This window comes from Eulemur rufifrons, chromosome 2, assembly GCF_041146395.1.
Source record: "Eulemur rufifrons isolate Redbay chromosome 2, OSU_ERuf_1, whole genome shotgun sequence".
NCBI lineage: Eukaryota > Metazoa > Chordata > Mammalia > Primates > Lemuridae > Eulemur > Eulemur rufifrons.
In genome coordinates this window covers 6,027,749-6,045,942 of record NC_090984.1, presented here as the reverse complement: position 1 = coordinate 6,045,942, position 18,194 = coordinate 6,027,749, and the positions used below count along the sequence as shown (strand labels likewise).

The following is an 18,194-nucleotide window of genomic DNA, read 5'->3' as shown; positions in this document are numbered from 1 at the left end:
TCCCTGAACCTTTCCTCTGACCCCTATACCAGGTCCCCTGGGGAAACCGAGGCCAGTGAGAGAGGGGTCTTCCCAAGGTCACCCAGCCCCATCCTGGACACCACAAGGGGGAATTCAGACAGTTTCGTTTTTATTGCAAGTTTTAAATAAATATACATTCCCTCAGACCAACCCTCCTGTCCCCAGGCAGATGAACCCTAATAAATTAATAATAAATACAGACTTATAAATACAGCAGTTTGGGCAGGAGTGGACAGGCAGTGGTGGGGCAGGACTTGGGGGGTCCCAGAACCCGCAGGCCCATTCTACAGGCAAGGACCACTGAGGTCGCTTCCGTTGCGCAGATGCCCCGAGTGGCAGAGCAGATGCCCCGAGTGGCAGAACAGGGTCGCTCAGACGCAGTGACACTCCTTGGCCAGGAGGTCGTCGTAGGTTTGGAGCGACACGCCGGTGTCGGTCTTCTGCATGAGCACCATGGGGCTATAGCTGGCGGGCACGCAGCACGGGGCAGGCACCGACGCCTTCAGGCCGTGTAGACGCGCCTTGATCTGCGTGTGCATGTTGGCCACCCGGAACTGTTTGGGGCACTCGCCGATGCACATGGTCACATGCAGCTCCCGCGGCGACAGCACCCAGTCCTTCCAGCCCAGATCATCTAGCGACGCGCTCACCGTGTGCAGCTGGCAGCAGCGCCCGGGCCCGAGCGGACAGTTGTCCCCCGAGCGTGCGCGCCCTCTGCGGCGCACCGAGGTGGCGCGTGCCCGCAGGTGCAGCTCCAGCTGGGGCCGAGCTGACCTCGACTTAGCCAGCGACTGCTCTGGCGGCGACAACGGCGGTGACAGTCGCAGGTGTAGCTCAGGCGCCTCGGGGTCGGACAGTCTGAGCTGACGCTGCAGCTGCTGGGTCACATCCCAGGACCGCGGTTCCGCTGGGGACAGCCGGAACAGGGCTCGGTGGAGGCGGGAGGCTGGGGGGAGCCCCTCCGTCAGGGCGGCCCGGGAGATGCGCAGCTGCAGGTGGCCGTCAGACCCGAGCTGCACTGTGGGGAGAGGGGGAGGGAAGCTGGTCAGCCACAGGGCCTTTGCACGGCCGCCTCTGCTACCGAGAGCCCCCCCATCTCCGCTGGCTCCGCCTCATCCCTCCCACCTGCTTAACATAGGATTTCAGTGCGTGTCATTCGCCTCCCCTCCGAACCTCAGTAGGAACGTTGGATGGCATCGTGCCTGGCACACAGTAGGTGCTTCGTAATACGTGAAGGCATGAATGCACATCTGATATTTAGGGAGTCTAAGATCCAAACCCTGGCTCCGAGTCCTCGTCCGCAGTCCAAAACATTGCATTGAAGGCCCACTAAGTGCGGCGCTGGAGACACCGACACTAGTTGCCTTTTCTGTCGGGCTCTCATTTCTATCCCTGAGAAATAGAGTATCAGGCCCCCCACATTCCAGACGACTTGGCTCTGAGGACTCCTAGATGCCCCCCAGGCTTGTAGAAGTGCTGGGGGACCAGAGAGGCTGGGATCTGAGGGTCCTCAACCCGGTCGGTCGCTAGGCTCAGAGAGGGCTAGAGGTTTACCTGGCATCGCACAGCACAGGCGGGTTAGGGCAGGATCAGAGCGCTTCCCTCTGCCTGCCCCTCCTGGGTCCTAGTGCCCGGACCTCATTCCCCCACCCTCAGTGGAGGGCACGGAGATGGGGAAAATACTCTCTCTGTCCCCCCGCCCCCCGTAGGGCACCTGTTGCACGTGACTTTAGCTGCGCTGTGACCTGCGATTGCATCAGATTAGGAACCAGCTCCAGCAGGTTCTGCCTATCATGCGGCTTCCCTCTCCCTCCCATCCTTCCTCCTGCATCCCCCTGGCCAGCCCAGGGCAGGGACCCCTGCCCCCACCCAGCCAGGCGCTGTGCGCGTTCGGGAGGCTGCCTGGCGGCCCCAGGCTTCGATTTCCCCGTGTGCGATCTGGGCTCGGGTTATAACATCCTCTGTTGGTTGAGCCCCACCTTGCCCGGGTGTAAACCAGGCTGTCGGCTGCCCCATCAGACCCAAGGTGGGGACAAAATGTTCCTACCCGGTTCACAGATGGGGAAACTGAGGCTCAGAGCTGGGCTTGGACCACTCAGACACGGGACCACTGGCTAGATGTGGGGCTTCCCAGGGGGAGGCTGGGAGAGGAGGGTCTCCAAGGTTCCACTCACGCTCTGGGTAGAGTGTCCGGACAGCGGGGACAGCAGGGACAGCAGGGACAGGGACGGGGTCGGCGTCGGCATGTGAGTCTTCCCAGCTGTGGTTCGCTCGCAGCCTGGTCAGCAGGTCCTCGTAGCCTTTCCGCAACTCCTGGAACCTGGAGGCACCGGACTGCACGTCCGAGGGGCCCGGGGAGCTCGGGAGGCTCTTCTCCGCCAGGGACAGGGCGCCCCCGAGTGGCGGCCACGGAAGCAGCAGTGCCATCAGCGGCAGGAGCAGCATCTGAGAGGGATGCAGTGGCCTCCGCCGGGGCCCGAGCATGACTGCGCTGCTTGGACTCTTGAGCCGGGACTGACCGACCCGAGGCTGCGGGACTGTCCTTTATAGTCCCCGGATTTTGCCTGTCCCCGCCTTCCCGGTCCCGCCCTCCCGCTCCTGTGTGCAGAGTAAACACTCCAGGGACCATGGCTGGGCGGGATCTTGGCGGGTATTTAGGGTTGGGGGGGTCACTCCAGGGGAATCTGAGGCATCTCTCTCTGAGCCTCAGTGACCTGTTCCATGAAGTGAGTTCACTATCCTATCCTGGTAGTCTTTTTGGAGAAAAAAGACTTATTTTTGTGATAAATTCCAGACAGGAGCTTAAGAGGGGGCCGTCTGGCCCCAGGGAAGTTACTCTCTTCCTTTTCTGGTTGGGGTTAAAAGCTGAAGATGGTGAAAAACAAAGAAAGCAGAGGAGAAGGGGCTAGAAAGAGCCAGAAAGGGTAACCTTGGGCAATTCATTCCTCTTTGCTGTGCCTCAGTTTCCTCACAAGAAAAACAGGGACTGAAACTTTCATTGGAGAGGTAGTCAAATGAGGGTTAAAGCACAGGGCCAGGCACATAGAAGGTTCTGGATGAACTGGGTGTTATCGCAGTTATTCATTTGCCTCTGGAGAACCCCTACTCATGCTTCAAAACCCTACTCAAAAAGCCCCTCCTCCAGAAGGCCTTCTCTGATATTACTTTTCCAGGTGAAGCGGGGTGCTCCCAATCCCTATCCTTCCCTCCGGCCCAGAGCTGACCCCACAGCACTGGAAGTTTCTGTGCCCAGCTCTGTCTAACCCAGACTGGGGACTCCTTTGGGGCAGGGATGGATCCCCGCTTGGCTGGCCCCAGAGAGAAGGTGGCAGGGAATTGGGGAGCTGGGGGTCAAAAGCAGGGAGGGCTGGTGTCAGGTCCACTCACCAGACAGTGGCGGGGCAGTGGGTGCCCTGGGATCACCCTTTCCCCCGGGAATCCCAAGCCTTTTCCACTGCTCAGGACTCCCGGCCCCAAGCAGGACGGGTTGCCGCGCCAGGCAGATCACCAAGGTGAGGGGCATGTGTCTGGGTGTGACAGGTGTGAACAGGAAAGAGGCACAGGGACTCACTGGGGGTCACACAAGGCTCTCGCTGGAGTCGTGGGGTCCCCAGGCCTCCCCACCCCCAGCACACACCCCGTGCTGTGCGAGCCCAGCCCAGCCTCCAGCCCCCCAGAGTCAGCCTCAGCTCCCTATGTGGTGCTCTGGGCACACAGTAGGTGCTCAGTAAACGCATCCACTCTGCAGGCTGTCACTTCCATCTTGACTGTGGCTGGTTGAGGGGCGGGGCCTCTTGCCCTGCCTATGCCACCCCCAGCCTGGCACACGTAGGCGGTGCTCCAGGAAGGGCACCAGACCGATCTGGCAAGAAGCTGTGGCCACACTGCCATGCCCCCTGCAGAGCCCAGCCTCAGGCCTGAGAGGTTGGCCGGTTAGGAGTTCTGAGTCATCCTCACGTGGCCTCGGCCAGGTCAGGGAAAGCCACCAAGGCCCGACCTGGGGGTGTGTGAGGAGAACGGGGCACGGTCAGGGTCAGCCTCCCTTCTAGAGCAGTAACAGGCACAGGAGGACAACACGCACTGGACTCCCAGCTGTGGGCAGCATTCATTGTCAGCTACAGAGACAGGCACCAAGGCCCAGAGGGGACAGGATTGTAGGGGGTGCCCCTTCGACGGAGACCCAGTGTGTGTCCCCCTGGCAGCTGGGACATCTATTCTGACATTTCTAGGGTGATGGAATTCTTGAGCTCCTCCCCTCTGTGACTATTTTTCCCAATTTTTTTTTAAGAACAATTCTTTATTTTTTTCCTTTTTGAGACAGGGTCTCACTCTGTCACCCAGTCTGGAGTGCAGTGGCACCGTCATAGCTCACTGCAGCCTCGAACTCCTGGGCTCAAGGGATCCTCCTGCCTCAGCCTCCTGAGTAGCTGGGACCACCACACCTGGCTAATTTAAAACAATTTTTCTTTGTAGAGACGGGATCTCGCTATGCTGCCCAGGCTGGTCTCAAACTCCTGGCCTCAAGCAATCCTCCTGCCTTGGCCTCCCAAAGTGCTGTGGTTATAGGCGTGATCTTGTTTTTGTCCCCAAATTTAAAAGCCTCGCAAAGATCCTTTGCCCTTGTTTGTGTAGCGACACCCTGGACAGCAGCTCAGCCTCAGAGAGGCCAGCCTGGGTTCACATTGCACCCCCTCCTCACCCTGGCTGTGACATGGGGAACAAGGGCTTCAACTGGCGGAGCCTCGGTTTCCCTGTCTGTAAAAGGTAGCAACGACGCCCCCACCCCCAATGTCAGCGTTGTGAGGAGGACAGACAGGGAGCGGGAATTTTGCACACGCTGCAGGTCGCTACAGGTTATGGGTCAAATTCCAGCACCCGCCCCCACTGGCTGTGTGACCATCCGCCAGTTCCTAAACCTCTCTGTGCATGAGAACCAAGGCCCCCGGTTGGGAGGCAGGAGAACAGTACAGACGTCCTGTCGCCATGATCCGTTCAGCACACAGCGCCAGCCAGGCACCGGACCACCTGCCGAAGACAGGAACCTCTGAGGTACGGGGTCCCCTCTGCCCGCTGACACCATGGCACACAGGCCAACCTCGCGAAAGGCCACACAGAGAATGACATGTTTCAACTGTTTTATTTGCTTTCTGGGGTGTCAAGTTTGGGGCCTCCCAGGGCCCTGCCCCAAGCAGAGTCCGGCAGACCCTCCTCTGCCTGGGGGTCCCCGACACGGGGGTTTCAGACAAGGCACTGGCCGGAGTTCTGGGTGTTGGGGAGAAGCCAGGCTGAGGCTGGACAGGCCGGGTCCCCCTTTGGGGACAGAAAACACAGTCACCTTCGGCAAGAAGAGTTTTTCCTAGAGAGTAATTTAAGGCAAGATAGAAACCTGCGATGCGGGGCCCCAGAAGGAAGCCAGGTGTGGTTTGCATGGCCGCCAGCCACAGCTTGGCCACCGGCAGAGAGCCCAGTTCAAAACCAGCTCTCTGTGGCATTTCCTCAAGATGAAGTGTCAGGACGCAAAAGCCCCTGGGTCCCTGAAGCCACCGCTGCGAATGGCTTGGGTCTCCCAGTGTCAGAGTCCTGTCCCCCTTGCTGTGCGCCACGAGCATTGGAGGGGCAGGCGCTTCTGTGGGTCTCTGGGCAAAAGCCTTGGGGGGATTTGCAGAAAGAGCAGGGAGGAGAAAAGGATTTGGGGGAGAAGGAGCAGTTTGGGGCTGGGCTGGGGCCCCCCAAGGTCTGGGAGGCCCTGACACTCAGCGTGTGCCGACAACTGTCCCCAAACCAGGGCACAGAGTCTCTTGGAATGTGCATACATGTGGGAATTAACTTTAAAGATACAGGCCGGGCACAGTGGCTCACACCCGTAATCCCAGCACGTTGGGAGGCTGAGGCAGGAGGATCGCTTGAGGCCAGGATTTTGAGACCAGCCTGGGCAACAGAGCAAGATTCCATCTCTACAAAACAAATTTAAAAATTAGCCATTTTACACATGGTACACCCTTCAGACTACTTTGCAGATGAGGTTCCAGAACATTCACAGCTCCAGGAACCCCCAGGGCTCCCTTCCATCACTGTCCCCAACCCTGGAGAACAGCCGAGCTAATGTCTGCCATCACCGGTGCGTTTGCCGTTTCCCAGTTTGATGTAAACGGAGCAGCCCCTGCACCTTCTCATCCGCCCGGTGTCCTTCATGACGCACCATGTTGGTGCGTGACTGTGTTGTTGGGTGTCCACGGCATGGTCCGTCCTTTTTCCTTGCTGTATAGTATTCCACTCCCTGGTGCGGAAGTGCTGGCTCACAACCGGGTGTCTGTCACCAGCAGAAGCTGTAACTAGTTCATTTTATTCATGGAATTTCCCAGAGGGACACGACACCAGGGAAAGCCCCTGGAGTGGGGCTGAGGCCCCGTGGCGGCTTCCGCTCAGCCAAACTTTGGAGTGGGGCGGCCAGGGCAGCCCAGCTCTGCTTCCCAAAATCTTCAGTCAATGACTTCATCGCTGACCTCATTGCCAAGCTAAGAGGCCAGGTGGGGCGGGCCCTGGGCAGCCCGCCAGAGGTGAGCTCAGCGGCCGGACCCTGTGTTCTCGCCGACAGCTTTCACTAGTCCTCGATGGCGGAGCGGGGCGGAGGCAAACAGAGCTTGCAGGCCAAGGGTCGGGCCGTTCCCTCGCCCTGGCTGGGCCCCAAACTGCCCAGAATGTCCCCCCACTCCCCGCTCCCAGTTGCCCACGCCCTTGTCAAACATACACAGCACACCAGAAAAGATGGAAACTCACTTATTGTTTGTTTCCCGTGATCGAAGGCAAATACGGTCATGGCACGAAATTTGCAAGCGGCAAAAAAAAGCACGTTATTTAAAAAATCTCCTGCAAGTCCGTGGGTCAGAGTGACTGTCCGTCGAGGTCAGTGCGGGCCTGTGTCCTCTGGGAGTTCCACAGCCAGCCCTGGGTTTGAATCCTGGCGCAGCCAGGAGGTGTCAGGCAGACTCGGGGACTGTTGAGTAATCTCTCCAAACCCCGGTGGTTTAATACCTGATGCTGACAGCTCTGAGTAGGTGGGTCTGGATTAGAGCTGTGATCCCAAGATTATAGAATAAAGAACCACTGTTACTACATGCTGTTGGGCAATGGTGTTTCAGCTGCAGCCAGGGCTGCGTTCAGACAGGCCTGGGCAAGTTTGCCTGGAAGGAAACTTTGCTTGCCTGCGCTACTGAACTCCTATTTATCTCTTAAACCCCAGATTCAATGCCCCATCTTCCAAAAGGCTTTCCCTACTCTTCTCCCAGGTTTCCCCAGGCTGAGGGTCCTCACTCTGGCCCCATTATGGCCACACAGGGCTCTGTGCCCTGCCCCCAGACCAGGGCCTTCTCAGGGACCAAGCCCCAGTGTCACTGTATGAGTGCTGTGTGACAGCTATAGATGCTGTCACAAGTACTAGAAACCTGGTGGCTTAAGACAATGGAAATTTCTTCTCTCACAGTTCTGGAAGCCAAAAGTCCAAAATCAAGGTGTCGGCAGGGCCACGCTTCCTCTGAAGGGTCTAGGAGAAAATCGGCCCCGTCCCTGCCTGCTGGCTTCTGGGAGCAGCTGGCAGTCCTTGGTTTCCTTGACTTGTGGACACATCACTCCAACCTCTGCCTCCACTGTCACATGGCCTTGTCCTCTTCTTCTCATGCTGAAACTGAACCATGAATGTGACAATATTGAGGGATGGGCCCTTTAAGAGGTGATAGACCAGCCTGGGCAACATAGTGAGACCTCATCTCTAAAAAGAAAAATTAGCCAGGTGTCGTGGCGGCGCCTGTGGTCCCAGCTACTCGGGAGGCTGAGGCAGGAGGATCGCTGAGCCCAGGAGCTGGAGGCTGCAGTGAGTTATCATGACGCCACTGCACTCCAGCCTGGGCGACAGAGCAAGAACCTGTCTCAAAAAAAACAAAAGAAGAGATGGGCTGACTGGGTCACGAGTGCTCTCTGCCCTCGTGAGTGGATTAATCCAACTGTGGATTGACGGTTGTCACGGGAGTGGGCTGGGCGGCTTCATACAACTATAAGAGGAAGAGAGACCTTAGCTAGCATGCTCAGCACCTCATCATATGATGCCCCATGTCACCAGGGACTCCACGGAGTCCCCACCAGCAACAAGGCTCTCACCAGATTCAACCCCTTGACCTTGGACTTCTCAGCTGCCATAACTGTAAGACACAAATTACCTTTCCTTATAAATTGCCCAGTCTGGGGCATGTAAGCAACAGAAAACAGACGAAGACACCAAGGGACGTTTTCTGAGCAGCTACTATGTGTCAGGTGCTTGAGGTATAATCTTTATGCAGCCTGACGAGATGGACACCTTATCTCCATTACACAGATGACAAACTGAGGCCAGAGAGCTGGGCTTCTCAAGACCACATGGCCAGAAGCCAGAAGGGCTGGGGTTGGAACCCCAAGTAGCTGGTCCCCAAGCCTGCTCCATCTCCCCCTACGCCTCTGAAAGGAGGGGAACGTGGCCACCCCAGGGGGCCAGTGTGGCATGGGAGTGAGGCGAGTGCAGCGTGGGGCACACGGTCCACTTGCAATGTCTGGGCATGATGGGACGAATGCAGGCTCGGAAAAGGGAGACCCAGGTTCAAACCCTGACTCTGCCAATTCCCGGCTGTGTGACCTTGGGCAGGGGGCTTGACCTTTCTGTGCCAGTTTTCTCCTTCAATGTCCTGACAGGCCAAAGCCTTGAGGATCGACTGTCATTCTCATTTGTGCTCACACAAGGGATGCTTTAAAGGAACCCATCCATCCCTCCATCTATTCATGCATTCATTCCATGAATATTTCTTGAGCACCTATTATGTGCCAGGCTTACTTTTAAGTTGCAGAAGAAAAATTTCTAGGCAGGCGGGGTAAAGGGAAAGGTGTTCCTGGCAGGGGACCCAGCATGTTCAAAGCCCCTGAGGTAGAGAATTCTCAGATTGGCAGCTCCAGGCATGGAGTTGGCCCCAAGGAGCTTGGAAACAGACCCAGGGCCACAAGGCCATTGACAGGAGGCAGGCCTGGTTCCAACCGTGCTTGGTGTGTCCTCGGCTCAGGGACCTGGGCAAATGAGCACTTCACATCTCCAAATCTTTTCCTTGTCAAAGGCAGTTTCCTCACCTGGAAGAGGTTTATCTGCACATCTTTAGGGCCGGGGTGAGGTTCGAAAGCCCTTGAGCATGTCAATGCTCCCCCTAAACCGCTCAATGTGTGGCAGGAGTTGCTTCTTGAGCAACATCAGTTTTATTGATTTATTTCTTTAAATTTCTTTATTGTGGTAAAATGCACATAAAATTTTACCATTTTAAGCATTTAAAAGCGTGTGATTCAGTGGCATTTTAGTAAATTCACAATGTGATGCAACCATCACCTCTGTCTAGTTCCAGAACAACCCCGTCACTCCCAAAAGAGACCCATCTCTGTTATAGTCACTGCTGACCCCCTTCAACGCTGGCAACCTCTAACCTACTTTCTGTCTTTATAGATAGATTTATTTATTCCGAACATTTCATGCAAATGGAATCATACAATGTCTGCATTGTATTTTGGCTACGATGAATAATGCTGCCATAAACATGTGTGTACACATTTTTGTTTGAACATCTCTATTAGATCTCTTGGGTCTACACTGAGGAGTGGAATTGCTGGGTCATTGTTTAACTTGTTGAAAAACTGTCAGACCTGTTCCTGTCAGTTTTATTTTTCATTATAAAATATTCAGGCATACACAAAAGTACTGATAACCAACATCCACCTGGCCAGCGCCCAGCTAAATTTAAAAAAACATTCCTAAGAGAGTTGAAGAGTTGAGGGGCTCCCCGCAATCATGTTCTCCCCAATCTCAGGGAAGCCGCTTCTGAAATCAGGATTTGATCATGTTATTTTTTTGTTTATTTTCACAGACAACGTCTAGCTCTGTCACCCAGGCTGGATTGCAGTGGTGCAATCATATCTCACTGTAGTCTCGAACTCCTGGGCTCAAGTGATCCTCCTGCCTTGGCCTCCCCAGTAGCTGGGACTACAGGCATCACCACCACACCTAGCTAATTTTTAAATTTTTTGTAGAAATGGGGTCTTGCTATATTGCCCAGGCTGGTCTCAAATTTCTGGTCTCAGGCAATCCTCCTGCATGTTTTTATTACATATATATATTAGGTGAGTAGGGATATTTAAAACATTATCAGCAAAATGGTGGAGTAAGCATCTCCAAGCTTTTCTTCCCCCACAGAAACATCAAACAACCAAAAACTGTCAGAACCAACTTTGTCATAACTCTGGAAAACCGTCAAAGGTTTGTAGCAACTAAGGAAATGTGAAATTAAGGAAAATGGCAGGTTGGTGAGCAAAAGCGAGACCCCATCTCTACTAAAAATAGAAAACTTAGCCGGGCGTGGTGTCGTGCCTGGAGTCCCAGCTACTCGGGAGGCTGAGGCAAGAGGATCGCTTGAGCCCAGGAGTTTGAGGTTGCTGCGAGCTATGATGATGCCACTGCAGTCTAGCCCGGGTGACAGAGCAAGACTCTGTCTCAAAAGTAAAAAAAACAAAAAGGCAGGTTGGGCACGGTGGCTCACACCTGTAATCCCAGCATGTTAGGAAGCTGAGGCAGGAGGATCGCTTGAGCCCAGGAGTTTGAGACCAGCCTGGGCAATATAGTAAGAAATCATGTCTACAGAAAGTTTTTAAAAAATTATCCAGGCGTGGTGGCACATGCCTATAGTCCCAGCTGCTTGAGAGGCTGAGGCAGGAGGATCGCTTGAGCCCAGGAGTTGGAGGCTGCAGTGAGCTATGATTGCACCACTGCACTCCAGCCTGGGAGACAAGGTGAGACTCTAGCTCTTCAAAAGAAGAAAAAAGAAAAAGAGAAAAAGAAAAAGGCAATTTGAAAACAGCAGGAAATCTTTGTAGCATTTTCACTTATCCTTGTCTAACCCCCTTCCCGGTTAAGCCGTGGTCTTGTAGCTGCAGCAGCCTGTGTTCCTAGCAGGGGACCCCAGTCCCTGGAGGGAGCAGAGCAGATCCTTTTCACAAATTGTCACATAGGTGTGTTCTAACATAGGGTGCTGTCGTTGCCTTGCTTAAGTCAGAAATCAGGCTGGAAAGGTGACAAGCGAGGCTTGAAGACACTGCAGTTTGCACTAGCAGCCTGCAAATGCCTGGGGCCAAAGATTACCATGGAAACATACCCCAGACCACCTAAAGCCTGGGCAGAGAAGCTGGGGACGATGCTTTGGGAATGTAGCAAAAGCCCCCAGGTATACGGGGGAATTTATGAATCCATGCGGATGTCAAGGGCAAGAGTCATGGTCAGAGAAGACGTGAGAAGACGCTGAGCTTTCACCACGCGTTGCTGCCTCTACTCAGGGCCAGCCTGGTGAAGTGTGGAAGGGATGTCCCAGCGCAGACGCCACCTGCAAAGCCTGGGGCAGGTGAATTCTTTTGCTTTGTTTTGCTTTTTCTTTTTTAGCTTCTGGCATTTCAAGGACATCTCTGCCAAAAGGTTGGCTGAACCTGAGCTAAAGGAACAGAGATTTCAGTGACCACACATGACAAGGAATGCAGTCTTTGACAAAATAGTTTGGAAAAGTATCTAAACAAAGGGGCTACCGCAGCCCTCAGCAATTAAAAACGAAAGGAAAACCTGGAAGCCCCTCAGGAAGGTGGTGAATCTGATTTCCAGAGTTACCATATTATAATATTCAAACGCCCAGTTTTTAATTTAGAAAAAACAGAAGGCATACAAAGACACAGAAAAGTATGGCCCATTCAAAAGAACAAAATTAATTCACAGAAGTCATCCCTAAGGAAGCCCTGACATCAGACTTACTATACAGACTTTAAAACAACTGTCTTAGGCTGGGCACGGTGGTTCATGCCTGTAATCTCAGCACTCTGGGAGGCTGAGGCAGCAGGATCACTTGAGATCAGGAGTTCAAGACCAACCTCAGCAAGAGTGAGACCCCATCTCTACTAAAAATAGAAAAAAATAGCCGGGCATGGTGGCACATGTCTGTAGTCCCAGCCACTTGGGAGGCTGAGGCAGGAGGATCACTTGAGCCCAGGAATTTGAGGTTGCTGTGAGCTAGGCTGATGCCATAGCACTCTAGCTCGGGTGACAGAGCAAGACACTGTCTCCAATAAATAAATAAATAAATAAATAAAACAACCGTCTTAAATATGCTCAAAGAGCTAAAACAAAATATGAAAAAGAAATAAAGAGGCCAAGTGCAGTGGCTCACGCCTGTAATCTTAGCAGTTTAGGAGGCTGAGGCAAGAGGATCGCTTGAGCCCAGGAGAAGGAGGAAGAGAAGAGGAAAGAGAGAGAGAGAAAAAGAGAGATGATGAAAAGAATGGGAAGAATATTTGAGGAAATAACGGCCCCAAAGTTAATGAATTTGATTAAATATATGAATCTGCACATCTAAGAAGCTTAATAAACTCTAAGTAGATTATACTCAAAGAGAGTATATTGAGACACATCGCGATCAAACCGTCCGACAACAGACAATCTAGAACACAGCAAGAGAGAAGTAGCTCATCACACACAAGCCTCCCCAGTAAGGTTAGCACCGCATTGCTCATCAGAAACTGGAAGCCAGGGTTGGATAAAGACAATGTGTAAAGAACTCCTATAACTCAACTCTTAAAAGACAAACAACCCACATACAAATGAGCAAAGGACTTGAATAGACATTTTTCCAGCGGAGACATCCGAATGGCCGAGAGGCACGTGAGAAGATGCTCAGTGTCCTTAGGCATCAGGGAAATGCAAATCAGAACCCCGATGGGGTGCCACTTTGCACCCACGAGGACGGCCACCGTCAAAATGACAAGCATCGATGTGAAGACATTGGAAGCTTCGCGTACTTCTGGCGGGAGGGGAAACGGTGCGGCTGCTGGGAGAGACAGTTGAGAGTTCCTCGAAAACTCAGTTCAGAAATACCACGTGACCCAGCCATTCTGCTCCTAGGCATGGACCCAAAAGAATTCACCGCAGGGACTCAAAGCAACACTGGCGCCCCATGTGCACAGCAGCGTTATTCAGAGTAGCCAACAGCCAAAAGGCAGAAAGCACTCAAGCGCCCATCAACAGCTGGGCGGTGAACAAAATGTGGTCTGTCCGTACGTGAAATACCGTTCAGCCATTAAAAGGAGTGATGCCGTCATATTTAGGTCATTCAATAGGAAATGTCCGGCTTCGAATCAGAAGTGTAGTTTATTATATCTCAAACAAGAATCTGTTCTATTGTTCAAAGTGTGCGCCTAACTCTCAACGCAGTGTTGCCATCTTAACGGTAGCTTGCTTGTGCCAGCCAAGCCTGGAGAGCCAGTGGCGATGAAATCGCCAAAGGCATTTTCCACAGCCTGTTGAGGATTGAGTATTTTTCCTTGCAAGAAGTGGTCCAAAGCCTGGAGGAAGCGGTAGTCAGTTGGTGCAAGGTCTGGTGAATACGGGGGATGACAGAGAGTTTCCAAGTCCAGCGTCTGTAGCTTGAGCAGTGCTGTTTGTGGGACCTGTGGTGGAGCGTGTCTTGCAAGAGGATCGGCCTGTCTCTGTGGACCGGTCTTTCCCAGATCAGATGCCAGGAGAGAGGCTGGAACAGATTCTCCATCAGAGCTATAAGGAAGTTCAAACTTTTCCCTCTGAAGGTTCGAGTCTAAGTCTGCTGAAATGAATTGACCATTGACAGATAAACAGGAAAAAAACAACTCACAAAATTTATGACGTGCAGGGGCGCCGGAGCCACGCACAAAGTACAAGAGTCAAAGAAGGGCGAGATGACTGACCTTTCTTTTTTTAGTGAGACGGAGTCTTACTCTGTCACCTGGGCTAGAGTGCAGCAGCGTCATCAGAGTCCCAGGGACAACTGTCCTTATACTTCCGTTCAGTGAAGAATGTGTAGAAATGGGATCGAACAAAACGATACAGTCTAATGGTGACAGGCTGGCTTCTTTGGGTAGCAGAATCATTGTGTGCATTTATGAAGCACCTGCTGGATGCCACTCGTGCCTTCAGGGCATGGGGCAGGACCCCTTTGGAATAAGGGTCTTCAACGGAGAAGGGAGAGAGTGACCTTTCTAGGTTTTACAGCTTATTTGCGGGGAGAAGGTTCCAGTTTCTATGACCTGCCTTGGGGAAGAGGAATTCTGGTTTCCATGACTCACTTTGGGGCGAGAGAGGGGCGAGAGAGGGGGCGGGAGAAGGGCGGAGAGACCTTGCTTCTGCTGCCTTCCGGTTTGCTTTGCACCCGAGCTCCGCCTGCCAAAGGCCACACTGCGCTGCGGGGCGTCGTGCTCTGAGCCCCGACAGCCTCTGGAAGGAACCAGCTCTGCCAACACCTTGATTTCGGACTTCCGGCCTCCAGAAACGTGACAGAATAAATTCTTGTTTTAAGCCACCAAGTTCGTGGTCAATGTTACGGCAGCCCCAGAAAACAATACCATCTGCCCATTTTCTGTCTAGTGGGTTTTGTTTTGTTTTGTTTTTCCCTTTAGTCTAGTTGTGTCTATGAGGCCTTCACATATTCTGGAAGCTTCTCCTTGGTCAACTAAATGCATGGCAGATAACGTCTCCCAGTCCGTGGCTTGTCTTTTCAATGTCTTTCTTTTCTTTCTTTCTTTGTTTTTGTTTTTTTTGAGACAAAGTCTCATTCTGTCACCAGGGCCAGAGTGCAGTGGTGTCATCATAGCTCACAGCAGCCTCCAACTTCGGGGCTCAAGAGATCCTCTTGCCTCAGCCTCCCGAGTAGCTGGGACTGCAGGTGCCACCACCACACCCAACTAATTTTTCTATTTTTAGTAGAGACGGGGTCTCGCTCTTGCTCAGGCTGGTCTCGAACTCCTGGGCTCAAGCGATCCTCCCACCTCGGCCTCCCAGAGTGCTGGGATTACAGGTGTGAGCCATCGTGCCTGGTCTTCAATTTCTTTGTGGATGTATTGACATCCAAAACTGAGGTTAATTTACTGTCCAAAAAAAACCCCAATTAAAAAAAAAAGTCTTTTCCTCGCGGAGGGCAGGGTTGAATTTCCAGGCAGTTAAGCCCGGGACTTCAGGCTCCTGCACAACGCTCCCCAGCTGTGACCTCCCTCTCATTCTGGGCTCCTGCCAGATCCCCACCTCCCCCCAAGTGTTGGGGGCAGCCAGGGGGGCCGGTAGTGGCAGCTGAGCATGAGTCAGCAGGCTGGGCTCGTAGGGGGCGGAAGTGGTCAGCTCAGCCCCTGGGACCGGCTGTGCAGGTTCCTGGCCAGGGGGGGCCACCGGGGTCAGCCGGAGCTGGGCAGGAAGTGGGTCAGCTGAGGCTTCCCCACGTGCCGGCCGCCTGCAAGCCATCGGTCGGGTGACCCTGGTCCTCCCCACTGCACTACCCGCCCTGGCACCCCGTTTGACACATGCGCTCCTATAATAGTTCTGCTAACCATGGTGTGCATTTATGAAGCACCTGCTGGATGCCAGATCCCGGCTGAGCTTCGACATGCAGCTGTGCTAGGCGGGAACAGGGTCTGCTCCGTGTCACAGGGGGAAACTGAGGCCCAGAGTAGGGTACCCTTGGGCCTGAGTCTTCCAGCACAGAGCTTGGGTCACCCAACATCCCAAATCCTCATCCTTGGCTGGCCAGGTCCATCTCTACCCCTTGATGTCCTTGCCTGTCACAAGCACCATACAGTGTGGTGTGGGGAGGTGGCAGCCTGACCCACCCCTCCCACCTTCTGAGGACCCAGACATGTCTGGGCAGGTCTGCGGCACTCCTTGTAGAACTGCCTGGAGGCAAGTTGCCAGGACTCCGGAGAGGGAGCTGGAAGGGCGATGGCAGAGCGGGGCAGGACTAGTCCGGATTTCCGGTGCTGACCTTTGAACCCCTCTCCCCTACCCAGGGCTGTCACACTCAGCCATGTCTCAAGATGATCTCAGCATCTTCCCCCGAACCTTGGGTTTTGAGGGATACATGGGAGTGCGCCAAGCATCCATGAAGGATGTGGGGAGGATGCTTCTTGGGAAGAGGGTACGGGGAAAATCGAGACAGCCCAGGCTCGGCAGAAATGAGGGAATGGGGGTTCCAATGCCCAGTGGACGAGTCCTGCTTTCTCCCGCGGGCAAAGGAGAGCCATGGAGGGTGTGAGAGGGCTAGCAGTCAGAAGGGTGGAAGGCTCAGGATGGAAGGGCAAGAATGGAGGCTGAGACCCTCACCTGAGCTGACGGAACCCCAGTGGGATGGAGCCCAGTGCGGCCTCTCCGAGTGCCATCCTGGTCCTGCCTTGGACCCTTCAGCTGCGTGTGCGTCCCGTCACGGCTGGGCCCGCCATGCTGTACTCCAGCCTGGGAGCCCCTGATCCTTGCGGTGTCCCCAGCCCAGGGCTCGGCACACAGTAGGCACTTCCTGGGTGACTGGTGCAGCCACGGGATGAGCGGCCTCCTGCGGCTGGGACCCCCTGACCGCAAAAACCAGGTGTTCCCTCCTGTCGTTCACTCCCGGGAGGCCCGGCTGCCTCACTGCACCCCCGTTGGCCTCAGGATGAGATGGCAAAACTCATGGCTGTGCTCCCTCCTCTCCTGGCGCTGTGCTGGGCGTGGGTGACACAGAGGGAGCCCCAGGCAGTCTCACCCACCCTCTCATGGAAGGAAACGGTCGGTCACTATCCAGAGTGGTGTGATGGGGGCATTCAGGTGGCCGTGGGAGTCAGAGGAGCAGCCAGGAGGGCTCCCTGGAGGAGGAGGTAATGACAAGTGTATTATTAAGCAGCAGCTATGCGCCAGGCACCAACCTAAGAGCTGTAAAAGCAGAATCGCATTGAATTCTCAGAAAAGCCCCATGAGGTAGGGGTAAACCAAGGCTCAGGAAAGCAAAGGGTGGCCCGGGGCCCTCCCCTGGAGTCTCAGCACCCTTAGAAGAACACTCTGACCTCTCCTCAGGCCTTGAGGCCCTGCCCACTCTGGCCTTGTTACCTCTCCCGCCTGACCCACTCTCAGTTCCTCCACGTGGGTCACCCACTCCTCTCTCTGCCTGGAACTTGCAGGGTGCCACTGGTGGCAGGGGGCTTTTCCCCAGTCAGCACGGCCAAGGGGAGACAGAGGTTCCCGCTGGGCTGTTGTGGGTCAGGACGTGCCACCCCAAAATGTGACTGTAGGAGACCATACTATGCCACCCCCAAATACATCTCTTTGGCACAGCGATCATTTTGAGCCGGTTATTTTGAGAAACTGCAAATATGGCAGTAACTCTGCCTTCCTATAAAAGAAACTTACCATTTACAAAGGAAAGTTTTATTAGTAAAGGTGTCTGTTCCAGAAACAGCTGCTCCAGGACAACTCTTGTCACCTGAGAGATTTTGTCAGCAAGATAAGGCAGCCTTTGTTCACCAGGCACTTCTGCCCCTCGACTTCCCATAAAGTGTCACCCCCAGTGTCACCCCAGCCCCAGCAGAAGCCCCGAGTCCTTTCTGTGGCTCAGGATGATGCACAAACCTAAATCATGTGCCTGCTTCTTTGGGTCTCATAATTTTGTGGGACTCCCGTGTGTATATATGTGATGACAATTGTTTTTCTCCTGTTAATCCGTCTTACGTCAATTTAATTTGCAGACCAGCCAAAGAACCTAGGAGGGCAGAGGGGAGCAACTTTTTTCTTCCCCTACAGGACCAAGGAGGCAAGAGGAGGGTGCTGGGTTTTGGGGAAAGGATCCCCCATATAAAAAGGACCCAAGGGCCAGGTGCGGTGGCTCATGGCTGTAATCACAGCACTTTGGGAGGCCGAGGTGGGACGATCACCTTGAGGCCAGGAGTTTGAGATCAGCCTGGGCAACATAGCAAGACCCCATCTCCAAAAAAAAAAAAAATACAAAAATTAGCCAGGTGCAGTGGTACGTGCCTATAGTCCCACCTACTAGGGAGGCTGAGGCAGGAGGATCACTTGAGCCCAGGAGTTCAAGGCTGCAGTGAGTTATGATGACACCACTGCTCCAGCCTGGGCGACAGAGCGAGATCCCATCTCAAAAAATAAAGGACCCCTTCCCACCTTCCAGCAGCCATGGAGGGAAAGCATCTACATTTACACCTGGGGCTTCAGGGATGCAAAGACCCTCAGTCTTCAGCGAGTCTGAGGATGTGTGCCTGTCCCGTGGGACCCACCTTCCCCAAGACATTTTCCTTTTTGCTGAAGC

The 18,194-nt window shown here is 54.0% G+C and overlaps 1 protein-coding gene across 1 annotated transcript; it reads right to left on the bottom strand.

Annotated features, from left to right (window-relative positions):
- Positions 1–134: 134 nt before the first annotated feature.
- On the bottom strand, positions 135–2,521 carry GDF15 (growth differentiation factor 15). Its single transcript, XM_069494031.1, has 2 exons — positions 2,196–2,521; positions 135–1,039 (listed from the first exon to the last, which is right to left on the bottom strand). The coding sequence occupies exons 1-2, from the start codon at positions 2,503–2,505 to the stop codon at positions 393–395; spliced, it is 957 nt and encodes a 318-aa protein (XP_069350132.1). The 5' UTR covers positions 2,506–2,521; the 3' UTR covers positions 135–392.
- Positions 2,522–18,194: the final 15,673 nt, after the last annotated feature.